This window comes from Mustela lutreola, chromosome 2 (genome assembly GCF_030435805.1).
Source record: "Mustela lutreola isolate mMusLut2 chromosome 2, mMusLut2.pri, whole genome shotgun sequence".
NCBI classification, from domain to species: domain Eukaryota; kingdom Metazoa; phylum Chordata; class Mammalia; order Carnivora; family Mustelidae; genus Mustela; species Mustela lutreola.
Window position 1 is genome coordinate 175,603,733 of NC_081291.1, and position 24,040 is coordinate 175,627,772.

General features: G+C 36.3%; 1 protein-coding gene across 7 annotated transcripts in view; it reads left to right on the forward strand.

Annotated features, from left to right (window-relative positions):
- SENP7 (SUMO specific peptidase 7) overlaps positions 1-24,040 on the forward strand; it is a 162,013-nt gene that overhangs the window by 31,776 nt on the left and 106,197 nt on the right. For all 7 annotated transcript variants that reach the window (XM_059164284.1, XM_059164277.1, XM_059164281.1 and 4 more), the window contains one exon: positions 16,943-17,040. In XM_059164284.1, coding sequence (XP_059020267.1) covers positions 16,943-17,040 — 98 coding nt within the window. The remainder of the gene's footprint in view (positions 1-16,942; positions 17,041-24,040) is intronic.

Here is a 24,040-nt window from a genome sequence, read left to right on the forward strand (position 1 = left end):
CTTGATGATGACAGCTTTATAATAGAGCTTGAAGTCTGGAATTGTGATGCTACCAACTTTGGCTTTCCTTTTTAATATTCCTCTGGCTATTTGATATCTTTTCTGGTTCCAAATGAATTTTAGGATTATTTGTTCCATTTCTTTGAAAAAAAAAATGGATGGGATTTTGACAGGGATTGCATTAAACGTGTAGATTGCTTTAGGTAGCATAGACATTTTCACAATATTTGTTCTTCCAATCCATGAGCATGGAACATTTTCCCATTTATTTGTGTCTTCCTCAATTTCTTTCAGGAGTACTTTATAGTTTTCTGAGTATAGATTCTTTGCCTCTTCAGTTAGGTTTATTCCTAGGTATCTTATGGTTTTGGGTGCTATTGTAAATGGGATTGACTCCTTTCTATTTCTTCTGTCTTGTTGTTGGTGTAAAGAAATGCAGCTGATTTCTGTGCATTGATTTTATATCCTGAAACTTAACTGAATTCCTGTACAAGTTCTAGCAGATTTGGAGTGGAGTCTTTTGGGTTTCCACATATAGTATCATATCATCTGCAAAGAGTGATAGTTTGACTTCTTCTTTGCCAATTTGGATGCCTCTAATTTCCTTTTGTTGTCTGATTGCTGAGGCTAGGACTTCTAGTACTATGTTGAATAGCAGTGGTGATAATGGACATCCCTGCCGTGTTCCTGACCTTAGTGGAAAAGCTCTCAGTTTTTTCTCCATTGAGAATGATATTTGCTGTGGGTTCTTCATAGATGGCTTTGATGATATTGAGGTATGTACCCTCTATCCCTACACTTTGAAGAGTTTTGATCAGGAAAGGATGCTGTGGTTTGTCAAATGCTTTTTCAGCATGTATTGAGAGTATCATATGGTTCTTGTTCTTTCTTTTATTAATGTATTGTATCACATTGATTGATTTACGGATGTCGAACCAACCTTACAGCCCTGGAATAAATCTTACTTGGTCGTGGTCAATAATCCTTTGAATGTACTGTTGGATCCTATTGCTAGTATTTTGGTGAGAATTTTCACATATATGTTCATCAAGGATATTGGTCTGTAATTCTCTTTTTTGATGGGATCCTTGTCTGGTTTTGGGATCAAGGTAATGCTGGCCTCATAAAATGAGTTTGGAACTTTTACTTCTATTTCTATTTTTTGGAACAGTTTCAGGAAAAGAGGAATTAATTCTTCTGTAAATGTTTGGTAAAATTCCCCTGGGAAGCCAACTGTCCCTGGTCTCTTGTTTGTTTGGAGATTTTTGGTGAATGCTTCAACCTCGTTACTGGTTATGGGTCTGTTCAGGTTTTCTTTTTCTTCCTGGTTGAGTTTTAGTAATTTCTGTTTCTCTAGGAATGCATCCGTGTCTTCCAGATTGTCAAATTTTCTGGCATAGAATTGCTCATAATATGTTCTTATAATTGTTTGTGTTTCTTTGGTGTTGGTTGTGATCTCTCCTCTTTCATTCATGATTTTATTTATTTGGGTCCTTTCTCTTTTCTTTTTGATAAGTTTGGCCAGGGATTTATCAATCTTATTAATTCTTTAAAGAACCAGCTCCTAGTTTCCTTGATTTGTTGTTGTTTTTTTGGTTTCTGCTCTGATCTTTATTATTTCTCTTCTCCTGCTGGGTTTAGGTTTCTTTGTTGTTCTTTCTACAGCTCCTTTAGGTGTAGGGTTAGGTTGTATATTTGAGACCTTTCTTGTTTCTTGAGAAAGGCTTGTATTGCTATATATTTTCCTCTCAGGACTGCCTTTGTTGTGTCCCACAGATTTTGAACCATTATGTTTTCATTATCATTTGTTTCCATGAATGTTTTCAATTCTTCTTTAATTTCCTGGTTGACCCATTGATTCTTTAGAAGGATGCTGTTTAGTCTTCATGTGTTTGGGTTCTTCCCAAATTTCCTCTTGTGATTGAGTTCTAGCTTCAGAGCATTGTGGTCTGAAATATGCAGGGAATGATCCCAATCTTTTGATAATGGTTGAGACCTGATTTGTGACCCAGGATATGATCTATTCTGGAGAATGTTCCATGTGAACTAGAGAAGAATGTATATTCTGTTGCTTTGGGATGGAATGTTCTGTATATATCTGTGATGTCCATCTGATCCAGTGTGTCATTTAAGGGTTTTATTGTGTGCCACGGATCACAGTTTAAGGTAACCCTGAGTTGAGCGCTCTCTCCTCAGCTCTGTCTCTGTAGCCAGCTTCCCTTCTCTAATACCTGTGAGCTCTGTGACACTCACACACCCCCAATCCTTCTGTGACCCCGTGGGACCCGAGACCACGCTGTCTGTGCATGGGCTTCACCCCAGCTTAGCCTTTGGAGCAATGTCCTTCAGTGGAGCCGACTTTTAAAAGTTCTGATTTTGGGGGCATCTGGGTGGCTCAGTGCGTTAACCCTCTACCTTTGGCTCAGGTCATGATCTCAGGGTCCTGGGATCAAGCCCCGCATCGGGCTCTCTGCTCATCAGGGAGCCTGCTTTCTCCCCCTCTCTCCATGTTTGCCTCTCCGCCTACTTGTGAACTCTCTCTCTCTGTTAAATAAATGAAAAAAAACAAAAAAGTTCTGATTTTGTGCTCCACTGCTCTGCCGCTTTCTGGGAGCTGGCCTGTCACCCCGCGGTCTTTCTTCCCATTGCTTTGGATTCACTTCTCCGCAGGTCCTGCCTTTCAGAAAGTGGTCCATTTTCTGTTTCTAGAATTGCTGCTCTTCTCCTCTTTCATCTCCTGTTAGAATTGTATGTGTTTGGAATGGTTTGATAAACTATCTAGGTGATCTCCTGCTACCTGATATAATATCAGCCTGCTACTTCTCTGTGATCTTGACTCCTCCCCTCATGGTCATTTTTTAAAAATAGAATTTTTCTCAGATTTTCCAGTTTGTCCATTTGAGCCTGTATTAATCTGCTAGGCTAACATAAGAAAGTATCACAGACTGGGTGGCTAAAAATCAGAAATTTATTTTCCAATAGTTCTGGAGGCTGAAGTCCACGATTAAGGTGCCAGTAGGGCTGGTTTCTGTAAGCCTTTTCTCTTTGGTTTATAGATGGTCATTTTCTTGCTGTTTCTTCCTATGACCTTTTTTTCTATATACTCACATTTCTGGTACTTCTCTTCTTATAAGGATGCCAGTCCTGTTGGATTAAGTCCCTACCCTTACGACCTCATTTAAACTTAATTAACTTTGTAAAGGCCCCATTTCCACATATAGTCATATTGACAGTGAGGACTTTAATATATGAAATTGGCAGGAGAAGCACAATTCAGTTCATAACATTAGCATTTTAGGATAGCAAATTTTAAGTCATGTTGAATATGTTTTTATGTACAGACGAGAAAAATTAACCATCTATTCTAACTCGTTCTCAGAGGAAAGATTTGTCATTAATAGTAGTTGCTTTAACATTATTTAAAAATTTGACTGTCATAATACATTTGTTTCTTATACAAGGCACAAAAACCAGAAATAATAAATGAGATAAGATGACTTATGCTGGGGTGCCTGGGTGGCTCAGTGGGTTAAAGCCTCTGCCTTCAGCTCAGGTCATGATCCCAGGGTTCTGGGATTAAGCCCCGCATCAAGCTCTCTGCTCAGCAGGGAACCTGCTTCCTCCTCTCTCTCTCTGCCTGGTTCTCTGACTACTTGTGATCTCTGTCAAATAAATAAATAAAATCTTTAAAAAAAAAAAGATGACTTGTGTTGAGATAAAAAAGGAAAAAATTGCTTAAGGTTAGAATATTTGGGGTGTATAGAAAGGTATCGGTGAAATAAATAAATACTCTTTCTCTGTTCCTTTTTCCTAATGGCAACCACCATTAATAGTTTTTTTCATCTCTTTGAAGAAAAAAAATGCATCTGCCTACATAAATAATAATTTGTATATATGTTCATACAATACTCTTTCGTATTTTGCTTCTTTTGCTCAGTAAAATGTTGAAATCCATCCCTGTTTTGCATCTATCAGTAGTTTGTTCCTTTTTATTACTAAGTAGTATTTCATTTTGTGGCTATAACACAGTTTGTTTATTTAATTCTTCTGTTGATGGACTTTTGGGCTTAGTTTTAATTTGCATTTTCCTGATGACTAATGGTATTAAGACATTTTCATATGTTGATTGGCTATAATATATCTTTTTTGGGAAGTGTGTGTTCAGTTTTTTTGCTCTTTTAAAATAAATTTTATTGAGAGTTAATTTTTTGCAATTAAATTAATCCATTTTAATTCTTCTTTGAACTTTGACAAATGTATATGCTTTTGCAGCCATCACCATAATAAAAGGGTGTGTGTGTGTGTTTGTGTTTTTTTCCTTAGTGTACAGTTCTGAATTACAGGATCTTTATAGATTCATATAAGTATCATGACAATGAAGATATTATGCTGTCCCATTACTCCAGAAAATCCCCTGGTGCTGTCTCCTTTGTAATTATACTCTGTTCCCACTTTTAACCCTTGGTAATGTTGTTTTCTGTAGCTATACCTCTACATTTTCCAGAATGTCACATAAAATGGAATCCTAGTGTATAATGTTTTGAGAATGACTTTTTATTTAGCATAATGTCATTGAAATTCATTCATGTTTTGTGTGTATCATTAAGGGACATATGGGTTGTTTCCAGATTTTGGGCATTAGGAATAAAGTTCCTATAAGTGTTTGCATTTTTTTTTTTTTTTTGTGAGCATAAATTTTAGTTTCTCTGGGTAAATATTTAAGAGTGGGATTCCTGGGTCATATGATAAGTGTATATTAATTGACAAACCGTTTTTCAGAGAGTTTGTACCATTTTGCATTCTCACCAGCAATGTGTGGAGAGTTCTGGGTGCTCTGTATTTTTCTTAGCACTTGATATAGTCAGTTTGTTAATTTTTTTAGTTAATGGATTTTATTTTTAGAGTAATTTTAGCTTTACAGAAAAATTGAAGGGGTAGTACCAGCAATACCCATATGCCCCTCAATTCCCCTTCCCCTATTACTCCCACATACTTTCCTTTATTAATATCTTTGCATCAATGTGGTATATTTGTTACAGTTGATAAGCCAGTACTGATAAGATATTATTATTTCTTGGATATAATTGACCTATAACATTGTATTAGCTTTAGGTATACAATATAATAATTTGATATATGTTTATATTGCAGAATGATTAGCTAATATCTGTTAACACATAGTAATAGTTTTCTTATATATTTCTTAAAGATTTTATTTATTTATTTGACAGAGAGAGAGAGATCATAGGTAGGCAGAGAGGCAGGCAGAGAGAAAGGGGGAAGCAGGCTTCCCACCGAGCAGAGAGCCCAATGTGGGGCTCGATCCCAGGACCCTGACATCATGACCTGGGCTGAAGGCAGAGGCTTTAACCCACTGAGCCACCCAGGTACCCCAGTAATAGTTTTCTCTTGATGAGACTTTTAACATCTCTTAGCAACTTTCAGGTAAATAATCAATATTGTTAAGTAAATCACCATGCTGTATATTACATTCCTGGGACTTATTTTTTTTTTTTTTTTTTAAAGATTTTATTTATTTATTTGACAGAGAGAAATCACAAGTAGATGGAGAGGCAGGCAGAGAGAGAGAGAGAGGGAAGCAGGCTCTCCGCTGAGCAGAGAGTCCGATGTGGGACTCGATCTCCTGGGACTTATTTATCTTGTAACTTAATGTTTGTACTTTTTGACCCCTTTCACTCACTTTGCCCACTCTCCAACTCTGGTAACTACAAATTTGTTCTTTTTATAAGTTTGGTGTTTTTTTTTTTTCCCTTAGATTCCTCCTGTGAGTGAATTCATACAGTATTTGTTCGTTTGTTTGTTTTCGGTCTGACTTATTTCAGTTAGCATTAGGCCCTCACGGTCCATCCTAAATTCAAGATTTTTGGTGGCATCTTTAAGCTTTTCTATATATAATATCATGTCACCTGTGAATAGAGACAATTTTACTTCCTTTTGATTTGGTTGTCTTTTATTTATTTATTTTTTGCCTAATTGCAAGATTTGGTTAGTATTCTGTTAAAGTGGGTAGAGTTGGAATCCTTGTCTTCTTCCTGATTTTAGAGGAAAAACTTTCAGCTTTTCACGATTGAGTATGATAAGCAGTGTGCACTATGATATATGACCTTTATTATATTTAGGTACATTCATTGAGAGTTTTTATTAAACTCTCATTGAGAGTTTACTTCATTGAGAGTTTTTATTAAAGAATGGATGTTGAATTTTGTCAGATGCTTTTTCTGCATCTGTTGAGATGATGTGTTTTACTTTTATTTTGTTAATGGGGTGTATCACCTTCACTGATTGGTGGATGCTGAACCTTCCTTGCATCCCTAGAATAAATCCTATTTGATCATGGTGTATGATTCTTTTGTATGGTTGAATTGGATTTGCTAATATTTTATTGAGGAATTTTGTATCTATTTTTATCAGGGATATTGGTCCGTAATTTTCTTTCCTTTAAAAGATTTTATATGTTTATTTGAGAGTGAGTGTGAGAGGCAGAGAGAGCATGAGTGGTAGGGAGGAGCAGTGGGAAAGGAAGAAGCAGACTCCCCACTGAGCAGGGAGCCAAGTACGGTGCTCAATCCCAGTTAGGGTGCCAGTTGTAGGGTCCAAATCCTTTGTACCTTAGGCGAAGCTAGGAGTTCTCAATTCTCTCCTGGTTGTGTTCCATTTTGCCAGGGGTGGTGTTTATGGTTAGATTATCTCAGCTTCTCCTGCATGTTTCAATGCTTTTTCCCAATCCTGTAATATTTAGAGGAGTTGTTCAGCTAGTTTCTGGGTTTTTTCAGAGGGAGTTGTTCCATATGTAAATATAGATGGTATGTCTGTGGGAGGAAGTGATTTCAGGCTCCTTGTACATTGTCATTAAAATTTTTAAATTTAATTTAATTTATTTATTTGAGTGGGAGAGCGAGAATAAGCAGGAGGAACAGCAGAGGGAGAGGGAGAAACAGACTCTCCACTGAGCAAGGAGCCCAATGTGGGGCTTGATCCCCAGACCCTGGGATCGTGACCTGAGCCGAAGGCAGATGCTTACCCAGCTGAGCATCCCAGGTCCCCCTACAATGTCATTTTGAACTGAAACTATCCCTGGTAGATTATTGTTGGTTGAAGTCCATAGTTTACATTAGGGTTCACATTTTGTCTAGTATATTCTGTGTTTAGACAGTGTATAATGGCATGTATCTGCCATTACAATCTGATACAGAATAATTTCACTGTTAAAAAAATCTTTTGAGGGGCGCCTGGGTGGCTCAGTGGGTTGAGCCGCTGCCTTCGGCTCAGGTCATGATTCCAGGGTCCTGGGATCGAGTCCTGCATCGGGCTCCTTGCTCAGCAGGGAGCCTGCCTCTCTCTCTGCCTCTGCCTGCCTCTCTGCCTGCTTGTGTGCTTTCTCTCTCTCTTTCTGAGAAATAAATAAATAAAATCTTTAAAAAAATCTTAAAAAAAAAATCTTTTGTGCTCCACTGATCTTTTTAATAATGTTCAGTTTCACTTTTTCTATAATGTCACATGGAATCATACAGCCCTTTTAGATTGTCTTCTTCCACTTAGCAATATGATTTTACCTTCATTAATGTCTTTTTTTGTGGCTTGATAGCTCGTTTCTTTAAAAAAAAGAATTTATGGGGGGCACCTTGGTGACTGAGTTAAGCATCCAGCTTGTTTTTGGCTTAGGTCATGATCTCAAGGTTCTGAGATTAAGCTCATCACATCAGGCTCCTCGCTCAGCAGGAAGTCTGCTTCTTTTCTCCCTCTCCCTCTGTCTTTCCACCTACCCATGCATTCTCTCTATTTCCCTCACAAAAATAAATAAATCTTTAAAAAAATAAAAAATTTTTTATAAGACTATTTCTTAGAGCTTTAGGTTTGCAGCAAATTGAGTAGAAAGTAGTTTCCATATGTCCCTTGCCTCCACACATGCGCAGCCTATCCCACTGTTCCTTGTTTTTAGTGCTGAATAATTTCCATTAAGTGGATGTAGCACAGTTTGTTTACCCATCACCTGTTGAAAGATATCTTGGTTGCTTTCAAGTTTTGGCAATTATGAATAAAGACACAGTAAACATTTATGTGCAAGTTTTTGTGTGGACATGTTTCTGAATTGTTTCACTAAATACCAAGGATTGCAGTTGTTGGATTGTATGTTAAGTGTGTATTTAGTTTTGTCAGGAATTGCTAAACTGTCTTCCAAAATGGTTGTACCATATTGCATTCCCACCTGCATCTAATGGGATTTTCTGATGCTCCACATTCTAGTTGACATTTGGTATTGTCAGTGTTTTGTGTTTTGGCAATCCTAATACATATATAGTGGTATCTTGTTTTAACTTGCAGTTTGTGATATGTTTTCTTGAGTTTCTTTTCATATGAATATTTGGAAGCTGTGTATCTTCTTTGGTGAGGTGTGCCTTCAGATCTTTGGCTCTTCTTTTTTTTTTTTTCCTTAAAGATTTTATTTATTTATTAGAAAGACAGAGAGAGACCACAAGTAGGCAGAGCAGCAGGCAGAGAGAGAGGGAGAAGCAGACTCCCCATTGAGTGAGAAGCCCGATGCGGGACTTGATCCCAGGACCCTGAGATCATGACCTGAGATGAAGGCAGTCGCCCAACCGACTGAGCCACCCAGGCACCCCTTGATCTTTGGCTCTTCTTAAAATTGGATTGTTCTCTTATTTTTGAATTTTAGGAGTCTATTGTATATTTTGGATACTGGTCTTTTTATCAGATATGTGTTCTGTAAATTTTTTTTTCCTAGTTTTTGTGTTATCTTTTCATTCCCTTAATGGACTTTTGTAAAATAGAAGTTTTAATTTCAGTGAAGCCCAAATTGTCATTTTTTTTTTCTTCTTGGATGGTTGTTTAGGTATTATATTTAAGAAGTACTTGCCTAACCCAAGGTCACCTAGGTTTTTGCTGGTGTTGCTTTTAGGAATTTTATAGTTTTGCATTTTAAATTTAGATCTGTTGGCCCATTTTGCATTAATTTTTGTGAAAGGTGTAAGAGTTATGTCTCTATTTGTTTCTACATAGATATTAGCACCATTTGTTGAAAATAATAGCCTTTCTGTATTAAATTGCCATTGTTCCCATGTCATAGATCAGTTGATTTCATTATGTGGATCTATTTCTTAGTGCTTTATTCTGTTCCATTGATCTATTTGTTTATCGTTTTGTAGCTTTGTAATAAGTCTTGATGTTGGGACTCAGTTTCCTGAGTTTGTTTTTCTTCAACATTGTATTGGCTATTCTGGGTCTTTGTCTTTCTGTTTAAAATTTAGAATCATTTTGTCAACATCCACAAACTAACTTTCTGGGTTATTGATTTGTGTTGACTTTATAGATCAAGTTGGGAAGACAGCATTGGAATATTGAGTCTTCCTATCCATGTACATGAAATGTCTATTTAGATTTTTTAAAAGATTTTATTTATTTGACAGAGATCCTAAGTAGGCAGAGAGGCAGGCAGAGAGAGAGGAGGAAGCAGGCTCCCCACTGAGCAGAGAGCCTGATGTGGGGCTCGATCCCAGGACCCTGAGACCATGACCTGAGCTGAAGGCAGAGGCTTAACTTTCTGAGCCACTCAGACACCCCCTATTTAGATCTTTGATACCTTTTAATACAGTTTTGTGTTTTTTGTCGTATAGATTTTATGTGTGTGGTTTTTTTTTTTTGATTTGCACATATATATATATTTTTTGTGCTAATGTAGATTTTTAAAAAAAGATTTTATTTATTTATTTGACAGAGAGAGAGACAGCAAGAGCAGGAACACAAGCAGGGGGAGTGGGAGAGGGAAAGCAGGCTTCCCGCTGAGCAGGGAGCCCAATGTGGGGCTCGATTCCGGGACTGTGGGATCATGACCTGAGCCGAAGGCAGACGTGCAATGAATAAGCCACCCCGGCATCCCAATAGTATTGTTTTTAACTTTAGATTGCAATGTTAATTTAAAAGAAGAAAGTAATTGACTTTTGTAAAAATATCTTGTTTCCTGCACCATGGCTATAATGGCTTATTTGTTGAAGGAGTTGATTTTTTTAAAAAAATTGATTCTTTGGGATTTTCTACATAGACAGTTATGTCACCTTAAATAAAAGTTTTATTTTTTTCTCCCAATCTGTATTTTTATTTCCTTTACTTATCTTAAAGCATTATCTTGGACTTCCAGTATGAAGCTGAAGAGGAGTGTTGAAAGGATACATCCTCGCTTTGTTTTTGATGTGGAAGCATCTGGTTTCTCACCATTAAGTATATTTTCTGTAGGTTTACTGTAGATGTTCTTTATTAGATTGAGAATATTCCCCTCTATTGCTCCTTTGCTGGAATTCTCTTTAAAAAAATCATAAATGGCTTTTAGAGTTTGTCATATGCTTTTTTCTGTATCTATTGATATGATCATTGGATTTTTCTTATTTAGCTTGTTGACATCAATGAATTTTCCAATCCATTATCCAGCATCACATATTTGAAATAAATCCTACTTGTTCATGATGTATAATTATTTTTGCCCATTGTTGGATTTGATACTTTTGAGATTTCTGCATCTGTATTTCTAAGAGAGATTGTATGGTTTCACTATCTTATATTTTTCTGGTTTTGATGTTAAGATAATGCTGTCTTTATAGAACGACTTTGGAAATGTTCCTCTGCTTCTGTTTTCTGGAAGAAGTTGTTGAGAATTGGTGTAAGTGGTTTCTTTAAATGTTTAGTAGACTTAACCAGTGAGCCAGTCTGGGTCCAGTGCTTTCTGTTTTAGATGGTGTTAAATATTGATTCAATTTCTTTAATAGATATGAGCCTGTTCAGATTAGGTAATTCTCATTGTGTAAGTTTTGGTAGATTTTGTCTTCAAAGTATTGGTTCATTTCATCTGGGTTATCATATATGTGAGTAGAATTGTTTATAGCATTTCTTTATTATTTTTATATAGTGTGCATGGGATTAGTAGTGATTACCTCTCTTTCATTTCTCATATTAGTAATTAGTGTTTTTTTTTTTTTCCTTCGTTAACCTGGGTTGAGTTTTGTCAGTTTTATTGGTTTTTTTAAGAAGCAACTTTTGGTTTTGAAAGTTTTCCTCTATTGATTTCTTGTTTTCAATTTCATCAATTTCTGTTTTATTTTTCATTTTATCTGCTACTTTGGAGTTAATTTGCTCTTTGTTTTTTACTTTCCAAAGCTAGAAGTTTAGCTTATTTATTTTAGAATTGTCTCTTTTTAAAAATTATTTTATTTTTGAAGCGCCTGGGTGGCTCAGTTGGTTAAGCCTCTGCCTTCGGTTCAGGTCGTGGTCTCAGGGTCCTGAGATCGAGCCCCGCATTGGGCTCTCTGCTCAGCAGTGAGCCTGCTTCCCCCTCTCTCTGCCTGCTTCTCTGCCTACTTGTGATCTCTCTCTCTAAAAAAAAAAAAAAAAATTATTATTTTTTTAAGATTTTATTTTTCTGTTTTTAATTTTCTTTTTTTTTTTAAGATTATTTATTTATTTATTTGACAGACAGAGATCACAAGTAGGCAGAGAGGCAGTCAGAGAGAAAGGAAGAGAAGCAGGCTCCCTGCTGAGCAGAAAGCCCAATGTGGGGCTCAATCCCAGGACCCTGGGATCATGACCTGAGCCGAAGGCAGAGGCTTTAACCCACTGAGTCACCCAGGTGCCCCTGTTTTTAATTTTCTTAAAGTTTTTTTTTTATTAATTATTTTTATTAGTATATAATGTATTATTTGCCCCTGTGAATTGTCATGCTTACACATCTCATAGCACTCACCATATCACATACCCCCAACGTCCATAATCCAACAACCCTCTCCCTACCCCTGCCAAAACCCTCAGTTTGTTTTGTGAGATTAAGAATCTCTTATGGTTTGTCTCCCTCCCGATCCCATCTTATTTCATTTTTTTCCCCTACCTCCCACAAGTCCCCGCTCTGCTTCTCAAATTCCTCATATTAGGGAGATCATATGATAATTGTCTTCCTCTGATTGACTTATTTCGCTCAGCACAATACCCCCTAGTTCCATCCATGTATTGCAAATGGCAAGATTTCTTTTCTTTTGATGGCTGCATAGTATTCCATTGTATATATATTCCACATTTTCTTTATCCATTCATCTGTTGATGGACATCTAGGTTCTTTCCATAGTTTGGCTATTGTGGACATTGTTGCTATCAACATTGGGGTACACGTGCCCCTTCAGATCACTACATTTTTATCTTTAGGGTAAATACCCAATAGTGCAATTACTGAGTCATAAGGTACTCTATGTTCAACTTTTTGAGGAACTTCCATACTGTTTTTCAGAGCGGCTGTACCAGCTTGCATTCCCACCATAAGATTTTATTTTATTATTTATTTGAGAGAGAGCAAGAGAGAGTACATATGAAGGGGGGCAGGGCAGAGGGAGAAGCAGACTCCCCACTGAGTAGAGAGCACAATGTGGGACTTGACCCTAGGACCCTGGGATCATGACCTGAGCTGAGGGCAGCTGTGTAGTCGACTGAGCTACCCAGGCTCCCCAAATTGTCTCTTCTTTTAAAATAGATATATCCAATGCAATAAATTCCCCTCTTAGTGTACAAGCTTGAGAAGAATGTATATTCTCTTAATTTTTTTAAAAAGATTTTATTTATTTATTTGACAGAGATCACAAGTAGGCAGAGAAGCAGGCAGAGGGAGAGGAGGGAGCAGGCTCTCTGCTGAGCAGAGAGCCCGATGCGGGGCTTGATCCCAGGACCCTGAAATCATGACCTGAGCCGAAGGCAGAGGCTTTAACCCAGTGAGCCACCCAGGCGCCCCTATTCTCTTAATTTTTTAAATTTGGAAACCAAGTGCCTAGCATGTAGTAGGCACTCAGTATAATTTATTGAGTCAATTTTTAAATTAAATTAAGTTTTTTTGTGTGTGTGTTCCAAAATTCATTGTTTATACACTACAAGTATTCATAAATGTTAATTGAATACAGTTGATTGATGGTGTTGTTCAGTTTTACTCTGTCCTTACTATTTCCTGCTTTCTGCCTGCTGGATCTGTTTCTGATGGAGTGGTATTAAAGTCTTCAGTTATAATTGTTGATTCTTTTATTTGTCTTTGTATTTTTATCAATTTTTGCCTTATATATTTTGGTGCTCTATTGTTGAGCACATAGATATTAAAGATTGTTATGTCTTCTTGGAGAATTGACCCCTTTTAACATTATGTAGTATTTCTCTTTATCCCTCTACATTGATAATTTTTCCTTTTCTGGACAGTATAACTACTCTATCTTTCTTTTCATCTGTGTTAGAATGGCATATCTGTATCCCTTGACATTTCATATTGTGTTCAGTGTATAGTGGGTCTTTTTTTTTTTTTTTTGCTTTGGATTCATCTTTGAATATTAAACCACCTTTCTGCCCTAGAATAAATCTTAACTGCCTGTATTGTATTATTCTTTTCATGTATTACTTGTTTTGATCTGCTAATTTTTTTGTTGAGTGTTTTTGTTTATGTTTATTGGAGATGTTGGTTTTTAGGTTTTTTTCTTCTGGTACTGCCATTCTGTGGATTCATTATCAATGCAGTACTTATATTATAGAATGAATGGGGAATTGTTCACTTCTAGTTAATGGAATAGAGAATATTGCATTCATTTTCTTACTGAAATGTCTGATTTGCTAGGAAAACTCTCAGGGCCTTTAGAGGCTAGGAGTTAATGGAAGGGAGGGTGGCAAGCTGTGTTTATAAAATGGTAGCAGAAAGGATATGTGTAGCTTAACTATTCTGTATCTTGACTTTGGTTGTGGTTACACAGATGTGCACATATGATAAAATAGCACTGAACTAAAAATGCACACATACACAAATGTTTGCATATAAAACAGGTGAAATCTTAATAAAGTCACAAATTGTCTCATTGTTAATTTCCTGGTTATATATTTTCCTGTAGTCATGTAGGTTGTTTGGGGAAAACGTCATTGAAGAGTATACAGGATTCTCCAGACCTTCCCCCATAATTCATCCAGTGGCTCAGTAGATACTGGTTAGCAAATAATTTCAGTTTATTTTTTTTTATGTGTTTTCATTACATATTGTTTACTTTGGAAACTGGAAGAAGAGTCAATAGAGTTGAAATTCTGATATAAAGTTAAATCCAGACCAATAATCTCAATTGGTTGGAAAGTCGTCATACATTTTTATTACAATAAGCTGTGACAGGGGTAAGTAGTTGTAAACAAAGTCAGCATTTTCCTCAAGATACAACTTTGGTCCCTTTTTAGTATCTAAGGAAGCACTCTGTTGAGATTGTGAGTCCCACACCACTTAGAATGCATGTGGAGTTGATTTTGTCCCAGAGAAATTCTAGTAGTTATTGTGGGCCATTTTATTTTATTTTATTTTTTGGCCATTTTATTTTCATTAGCATAATATTTTATTTTGGTGTCCTTGTTAGAATGAGAGGGATAAGTTTATGTTACTGAATGCTTTGATCCTGTCTGTGAACAAAGTTTTTTTTTTCTCTTTCTAAAAGCCTTTTTTATATTTAAAATAAAATTCATGCTATCTTAACTTTCCTATTTGTGGTCAGGTAGCTTTCAGATTATGTATGGAAATAAATTCCCATTCAAAATAAGTTTGTAGGAGAATTCTTTGTTATCTGATTTTTTATTTTTCAGAGAGAGCATATAATAGGTTCATAGACTAAAAGAAAAATCATAACTGTGAAAAATACAAATTATTAACCCAGCCTACAATTCTTAACTAATTTTTTAAAAAGAGAAAATATGCAAATATTTTAATGTGATATTAACTATAAGAAACAAATGATCAAAGTCTAAGTGAATTTTATTTTCATTTGCTAACATCTGTGGATATACTTCAGGTTACCCTTGGTTATGGTAGGATTCAAGAATTTAGAGTTAATGACATTTTAATAAATCTCCCTCCTATTAAAGTTATCTCTAGTTTGCCTCTCTGAGTTCATCTTATTTTTGTAATAGTTGAAAACTCTCATTCTTTTTTGCCCCCTCTTTGGTGGGAATAATATTTTTGTTGTCTGATTTACTCTTACACTACTATCATATTTACAATACTTTTGACACCAGTTATGTGTGGATTTTCCCCTACCAAGCAATGCTCTGTGACACCAGCTGGGTATTCTATAATTTAATTCAGTTATGACACTGCTTGAAAGTAGTGTCAGACCCCACAAGTTAAGGGCTTGGTCCAGGAAGAATGCTTCCATCCTACTTCAGATGCCAGCCAGAAGTCCACCTGTCACCTGTGCTTGTGATCGAGTGGCTATAAATCTGAGGTTCTCCCAGCTACCCCATCAGGTTTGATTACTTTATGCTAGAGATGCTGGGAGAACTCAGGAAAATACTTACATTTATCAGTTTATTAAAGAATATAGTAAAGAATACAATTGAACAGCTAGATGAAGAGATAACACAGGATGAGGTCTGGGAGGGTCTCCAGTGCAGAAGCCTCTGTCCTTGTGCAGTTCACGGGTGTGGTATGTGGATGTGTTCACCAACCTGAAATTACTCTGAACCCCATACTGTTGGGATTTTTATGGAAGCTTCCTCATGTGGGTATAACTTACCAAGTCTGTTTTCAGCTCTTTCCCCCTCTCTAGAGAATGGAGGGTGAGGCTAAAAATTCCAAATTTCTAATTATGGCTTAGTCTTTTTGGTGACCAACCCTCATCCAGGAGCCTTCCAGGAGCCCACCCAGAATAACCTCTTTTATTTTATTTTATTTTATTTTATTTATTTATTTGACAGATCACAAGTAGGCAGAGAGGCAGGCAGAGAGAGAGAGAGGAGGAAGCAGGTCCCCGCTGAGCAGAGGGTCCGACTGGGGGCTCGATCCCAGGACCCCGGGAACATGGCCTGAGCCTAAGGCAGAGGCCCCAGCCCACTGAGCCACCCAGGTGCCCTGAACAACCTCTTTAGTACAAAAGACACTCCTATCACCCAAGAAATTACAAGGGTTTCAGGAGGCCTATGTTAGGAATGGGGATCAAGGATCAAATATTATAACAAAAGAATATTATAACAATCCAGGAAATTGTAAGGGTTTTAGGAGCTCTATGCCAGGAAATGGGGCAGAGACCAATATATATATTTTTTGTTCTCCGACAGTCATCAAGGGTTATCCATGTTGTGGCATGTGTGAAAGTTAACTTTTTAAGACTGAATAAAAAAAAGACTGAACAATATTTCATTGTATCCATTTTTTTTTTTTTTTTTACTGATGGGATACTTGAATCACTTCTACCTTTTAACTTTTGTGAATAGTGCTGCTATAAGCACAGGTGTACAAATCTCTTTAAGGAAAACAGTGTTTTAAACTTAATACATATGTATTATCTTCTGTCCTTGTGAGATAGCGACTATTATGTCCATTTTAATGGTAAGGGAACTAATGGAGAGAAGGAAACAAATGCAGAGAAGATAAATAATTTACTTGTCTAGATTCATATTCTTTTGTATTAAATAATTTTAATTTTTGGGTCTAGTCAGATTAAATCTAAACCCTCTTAGTAAAATGTGTGACTCTTTCCTAAAATTTTCCGTTTAGCAATTCATAGGGAACCAGTTGTAATCCCTTCCAGTTGTTATAAATGCAACTTCAAAATCACAGACCCCATTTAACTTGGTATATAATAATTTTTATTTCCTTTTGTCTTACAAAATCATATGATTATGTAAGCTTTGGAGCCTCAAAATGTTGCATTTCCTAACTAAACTTACCTTGACATTTTAAAATATCCTCCTATTTTTTGGTGGACTTATATTTCTGTACTAGCAAAAGAGCCAGGGGGTTTTGTGGATTGCACTTTTTTTCTTTTGTGCCCTATTTGGCTGTTTATCTCGAATTTCTAAATAAAAGGAAATTTAAGTGACTTGTAATTGTTATATTGTCATACTTAGTATTAAATTCCATTTTTTTCCCCCCCAGTGGAAAAGAAGCCTAAGAAATAAGGTCCTATCTCTAGACCATAAAAGTAGAAAAGGTGTCCGTGGACGTCCTGTCACTTCTAAAACATCACCAGAAAGGTAAGATAATGTGTGCATGACATAAGATGGACTTATATTGTGTATAAATAGTGTGACCATGGGTGATTCATCTAACCTCTTTGGGTCTCAGTTACCATTCTTTTGAAATACAAAGACTGAATTCAAGATTCAATTCTGTTTCTCTTCAAGCTTGGACTTTCTGTGATTCTATGTCATTTTAACTCCTTGTTTTTGTGCATTTGGAACATCTTGATAAACTTTAGCTGATAAAACAAGAGTTAAATATAGACTGATTATAATGCTTGATTCATCATTTGTGGTCTGCAGTAAGAAGGATGCTCAACTTAGCAATTCTGGGACTAGTCATATTGTTAGTGAATTATGGTTATACTAGAATTAAATATTTGGGGGATTGTATTACAGTTAAAGGAAATTTAGAGCACTTTAGGATTGGACGTCTGTTAATGATTAAAAAGCTGTTATTGTGCAAAAGAGCGTTGAATTTTCTTATTTAGAATAGTGAATGAATGAAAAAATGAGTAGTAAAGTAAAAATTACAGTTACTGGGAGATCACATGAATTAGAAGACATTAGTCTTGGAGTTCTTAAATTTATGTCAAAGGACTTTCTGAGGTACTTAGTCTTATTCTCCCTTTTCAAGTTAATTGTCTGTAGGAAATGAAAAACATATTGGATATGATTCCATATCCTTACCAATAGTTAATTCTCTCCCTTTCTCTCTCCCTTCCTTCCTTCCATAGATGTCCCTATGGGTGTGAAATGGTACCTCATTGTAGTTTTGATTTGTATTTCCTAATGATGTTATTTTTTTATGTGGTTGTTGGTCATTTTTTATCTTTTTTGGAGAGTAGTCTATTTAGATCCTTTACCATTTTAAAATTGTGTTGTTTCCATTTTTGTTGAGTTGTAAGAATTATTTTTATAGTCTGTATACAGGTCTTTTTTTTTTTTTTTTTAAGATTTTATTTATTTATTTGTCAGAGAGAGAGAGAGCACGCAGGCAGAGTGGCAGGCAGAGGCAGAGGGAGAAGCAGTCTTTCCACTGAGCAAGGAGCCTGATGCGGGATTCAATCTGAGGACTTTGGGATCACGGTCCTGAGCCCAAGGCAGCTGCTTAACCGACTGAGCCACCCAGGCGTCCCTACAAGTCTTTATCAGATATATGATTTGCAAACATTTTCTCCCACTCAGTGTTTCACTTTCTTGATGTTGATAGTGTCTTTTGAAGCACAGAAATTTTTTCATTTAAAAAAACTCTCACTTATGGGACGCCTGGGTGGCTCAGTTGGTTGGGCAGCTGCCTTCGGCTCGGGTCGTGATCCCAGCGTCCTGGGATCGAGTCCCATATCAGGCTCCTTTCTCCGCAGGGAGCCTGCTTCTCCGTCTGACTCTGCCTTCCACTCTGTCTGCCTGTGCTCGCTCTCACTCGCTCTCTCTGACAAATAAATAAAATCTTAAAAAAAAAAAAAAACTCTCACTTATATATTTTTCTTTTGTTGCTGTGCTTTTGTTGTCTTAGGAAACTGTTTCCTAATTTGAGGTTATAGTGATTTAATCTTGGGTTTTCTTCTAAGAGTTTTAAGATTCTACCTATTAGATTTAGGTCTTTTATCCATTTGGAGTTAGTTTTTGGATATGATATGAGATAGGCATCCAAATTTATATTTTTGTTTGTGAATATGCAGTTGTCCCAGTACCATTGGTTGAATGGGTACCAATTTTTTGGGTACTTTGTTGAAAATCAATTGACTATAAATATAAAGATTTATTGCTGGGTTTAGAATTATATTCCATTGACCTATGTATCTGTTCTTATGCCAGTACCACTATGTCTCGATTACTACAACTTGGCATTGAGTTTGGAAATCGGGAAGTGAGAGACTTCCAACTTTATTACATTTTTCAAGATTGTTTTGGGTTCCTTGTATTTCTTGTTGAATTTTAGAATCAGATTGCCAATTTTAACAAAAAAGCCAACAAGAATTTTGATAGAGGATGTGTTGAATCTGTAGACTAATTTGGGGATTTTGGCCATATTTGACTTAATATTTAAAAGTCCTCTGATTCATGGACATGAATATCTTCCCATTTATTTAGATCCTTTTTAATTTATTTCTACAGTGTTTGGTTATTTATTTTCTTCTTGATGCTCTTGTGACTAGAATTTTTTTTAAATTTTATTTTCACACTGTTCATTGTTAGTGTATAGGAACTGATTTATAATATGCTGTGACTGTGTCTTACTAATTCTAGAAGTGTTTTGTAGATTGCTTGGAGTTTTGTTCATAAAGACAGTTTTACTTCTTTATTTCCAATTGGAGGCCTTTAATATTCTTTCTTTGCTTAATTGTCCTGGCTAGAACATCTAGTACAATGTGGAATAGAAGTGGTGAGAATGGACATCTTTCTTTTTTCCCCCACTCTCAGAGCAAAAAGTTAGTATTTTACCATTATCATTACCATTATTTACCATTAGTATCATGTCAGCCAGATTTTTCTTAGATGCTTTGCTGTCGTTTGAGTGTCTGTGTCCCCTCAAAATGTTTATGTTGACATTCCCAGCTATTGGATCAACATGGATGGGACTGGAGGCGATTATGTTAAGTGAAATAAGTCAAACAGAGAAAGTCAGTTATCATATGGTTTCACATATTTGTGGAACATAAGGAATAGCATGGAAGACATTAGGAGAAGGGAAAAACAAAGGGGGAGAAATCGGAGTGGGAAATGAATCATGAGAGACTATGGACCCTGGGAAACAAACAGAGGGTTTTAGAAGGGAGGGCGGTGGGGGGATGGATGAGCCTGATGGTAGGTATTAAGGAGGGCATGGATTGCATGAAGCACTGGGTGTTACACACAAACAAGGAATCATGGAACACTACATCAAAAACTAATGATGTACTGTATGGTGATAACATAAAACAATAAAAAAGAAAGATATTCTAATGCCCAGTGTGATGGAATTTGGAGATGGGGTCCTTAGGAGGTTGTTTAACTCATGAGGGTGGAGCACTCATGAATGGGATTCCTGCCTAAATAAGAGATCTCACAGAGCTTCCTAGTTTCTTCCATCATGTGAGGACACAGTGAGAAGTTAGCAATCTGCAGTCTAGAAGAGGGCTTTTACCAGAGCCTGACCATGCTGGCTGGCACCCTCATCTTGAACTTAGTCTCCAGAGCCATGAGAAATGAATGTTGTTTATAAGTCACCCACTTTATAATATTTTGTTATAGTAACCAAGATAGACTAATACCTATCCATTTTCATGATGAGGAAGTTCCTTTCTACTAATTTGTTGGAGACTTTTTATCATGAATGTGTGTTGGATTTTGTCAAATGCCTTTTCTGCATTCATATTATATAATTTGTATCCTTTATTGACACAATGTATTAATAAAATAATAATATAACTTTATTTTAAAATCTTAAACTAACTTTGATTCTTGGGACAAATCCCACTTGATCCTAATTTATTATCCAATTTATATGTTGCTGGATTCAGTTTGTTAGGATTTTGTTGAATATGTTTACATTTGCATTAAGAAGAGAAATTTAACTGCTGTTTTCTTTTTTTTAAAGATTTTATTTATTTATTTGACAGAGAGAGAGAGAGATCACAAGCAGGCAGGGAGGAAGGCAGAGAGAGAGGGAAGCAGGCTCCCTGCTGAGCAGAGAGCCGTATGCAGGTTCCATCTTAGGACCCTGAGATCATGACCTGAGCTGGAGGCAGAGGCCTAACCCACTAAGCCACCCAGCTGCCCCTAACTGCTGTTTTCTTAAGTTCTCTCTGTCTGGCTTTGGAATCAGGTTAATACAGGCCTTAAAGAATGAGTTGGAAGTGTTCTCTCTTCCTTTTGTTTCTCTGGAAGAATTTTTGGAGGGTCAATATTAATTTTTCTTTAAATGTTTTGTTTTTAAGATTGTATTTTTTATTTTTTTTTTATTTATTTTTTTTTTTTAAAGATTTATTTATTTGACAGAGAGAAATCACAAGTAGATAGAGAGGCAGCCAGAGAGAGAGAGGGAAGCAGGCTCCCTGCCGAGCAGAGAGCCCGATGCGGGACTCGATCCCAGGACCCTGAGATCACGACCTGAGCCGAAGGCAGCGGCCCAATCCACTGAGCCACCCAGGCGCCCCTAAGATTGTATTTTTTAAATTTTATTTTTTTATTAACAGTTTTACTTATTTGTCAGAGAGAGAGCGCTAGCGAACACAAGCAGGGGGAGCAGCAGGCAGAGGGAGAAGCAGGCTCCCTGCTGAGCAAGGAGCTGGATGTGGGACTCTATCCTAGGACTCCAGGATGATGACTTGGGCTGAAGGCAGATACTCAACTGACCGAGCCACCCAGGTGTCCCTAAGATTGTATTTTTAAGTAATCTCTACACCCAACGTGGGGCTTGAACCCACAGCCCTGAGATGAATAGTCACAATCTCTTTTGTCTGAGCCAGTTTTTCTTTGACTGTTTGATCAAATGCACCAATGAGCTATCTGGTCATTAGCATTTTGCATGTGTGTGTGTTTGTATGAAGTTTTCACATTACAACTATAAATTTTTATTTGTTGTAGCTCTATTAAGATATTCTTTTTTTTAATGTCAGTTTTGGTAGCTGTGCCTTTCTAGGAATTTGTGCGTTTTATAAGTTGTCTAATTTATTGACATATGCTCATTCAAAATATTCTCTCATAATCTTTTTAATTACTGTAATATAGTTAATGATCTCTTTTCCATTACTGATTTACTAATTTGCGTCTTCTTTCTCTTTTTCTGTTCAGTCTTCCTAAAGATTTGTTAATGCTGTTGATCTTTTCAGTGAACCAACTTTTGATTTCATCAATTCTTCTTATTGGTTTTTTGTATTTTATTTTATTTATTTCTACTATAATCTTTTTTTCCCTTGTTCTTATTTTGGAAATAGTTTGTACTTCTTTTTCTAAATTTTAAGGTGTATTGTAAGTTTATTGATTTGAGATTTGTCTCCTTTTCTAACATAGACGTTTATAGTTTTAAATTTCCCCTGAGCTATATTACATATTAGCTAGTTATATCTCATAAATTTTGGTATGTTGTGATGTTCTTTTCATTAATCTTGAAAGTATTTTCTGATAGGTAAGATTTTTTGGACCTATTTGTTATGAAAGTGTATATAATTTATTTTTGGCATATTTTTAAATTTCAAAGATTTTCTTCTGTTAATTTTTTATTGAGATATAATTGATACAACATTATATTATTTTCAGGTATACAATGTAATGATCCAGTATTTGTATATATTGAGAAATGATCACCACAGTAAGTCTAGTTGGTCCTTCTGCGTGCACAGTTTAACATTTCTTTTTTCCTTGTGATGAGAACTTTTGAGATTTACTCCCACTCTCTTAGACATTTTCAAATATACAATACAGTGTTATTAACTATAGTCACTGAGCTCTATAGTATGTTACCGTGACTGACTTGTCTGTTGTTAGTTTTTAATTGAATTTCATTGGGGTCTGAGAACATTTTGTATGATTTCCTTTCTTACAAATTTTAAAAAAAGATTTCATTTATTTATTAGCGCGAGAGAGAGAGAGAGAGAGTATGAGCAGGGGGAGGCACAGAGGGAGAAGCAGACTCCCTGCTGAACAGGGAGCTTGACATGGGACTTGATACCGGGACTCCAGGATCATGACCTAAGCCGAAGATAGACACCTAACCAACTGAGTTACTCAGGCAGCCCACCTTTCTTGTGAATTTATTGAGCTTTATTTTATGGCATCACATATGGTCTTGAGTCTTTTTGCAGAATATTTTGTGTATTTGAGAAGAATGTGTATTCTCTTCCTGTTTGGTGGAGTGTTCTGTAGCGGTCTGTTAGGTTGAATTAGTTGATACTGTTATTCAAGGCTCCTGTTATCCTCGATGATGTTCATTCTAGTATTTCTAAAAATTGTCAAGTGTTTTGAAGTATCGAACCATTACTGTTGAATTTCTCTCTTTTGTTTTATCAGTTTTTGTTTAATGTATTTTGTTGTCCTGTTATTAAGTGTATGGATATTTGTAATTGGTGTATCTTTCTGATGAATTAACCCTTTTATCAATGAAATGTCCCACATTATCTCTATTTTTGTTTGTTTTAAGGTCTATTGTGTCTGATATTGATATACTGCATTTGTCTTAAGATTGGTGTTTGCATGGTATACCTTTTTTCACCTTTTCACTTTGAACCTATTTCTTTCAATCCAAATTGTCTCATTGAGAGCATTTAGTTGGATCTTGTCCTGGCAATTTGAGCTGCTATATAACAAAGTACCATAGACTGGGAGGCTTACAAACAACAAATATTTATTTTTCATAGTTCTAGTGGCAGGGAAGATCACTATCAAAGCCCTAGAAGCTTCATTGTATATGAGGGCTTCTTGCTTTGTGCAAATAGCCATCTTTTCATTGTATCCTCAAAGGGTGGAAAGGGTCTCTCTTAGGCCTCCTTTATAAGAGTGCTATTTATAGGATTCCACTCTCATGATCTAATCACTTCTGAAAGGGCCCCCTCCAATACTATCACTTTGGGGGTTTAGGATTTTAACATAAGAATTTTTAAGGGGAACAACGTGGCAGATCTTGACTTTTCATCTGTTCTGGCAGTCTCTGCCTTTTGACTAGATTGTTTAATCCACTCAGAATTCATGTGAAAATGTCAGTAGGGCCATGCTTCCTCTAAAGCCATCTCGGAGGCTCCGTAGCTCAGGGGTTAGAGCATTGGTCTTGTGTATGTGCTGCTGAAGTGAGCACAGAGCACTGATCTAGTGAAGGCATCAGGGAGAACCTGTTCTTGTCTCTCTCCTCTCTTCTTCAGGCATTCCTTGTGTTTTGGATGCATCACTGCAATCTTTTTTGTTTACATATTCTCTCCGGGTGTCTTCATGTTGTCTTTCTCTTTGTGTATTTCTGTTTCTGTGTTCAATTTCCAGTGGTTTTTTTTGTTTTGAAGATTTTATTTATTTATTTATTTGCCAGAGAGAGAGTGTGAGAGAG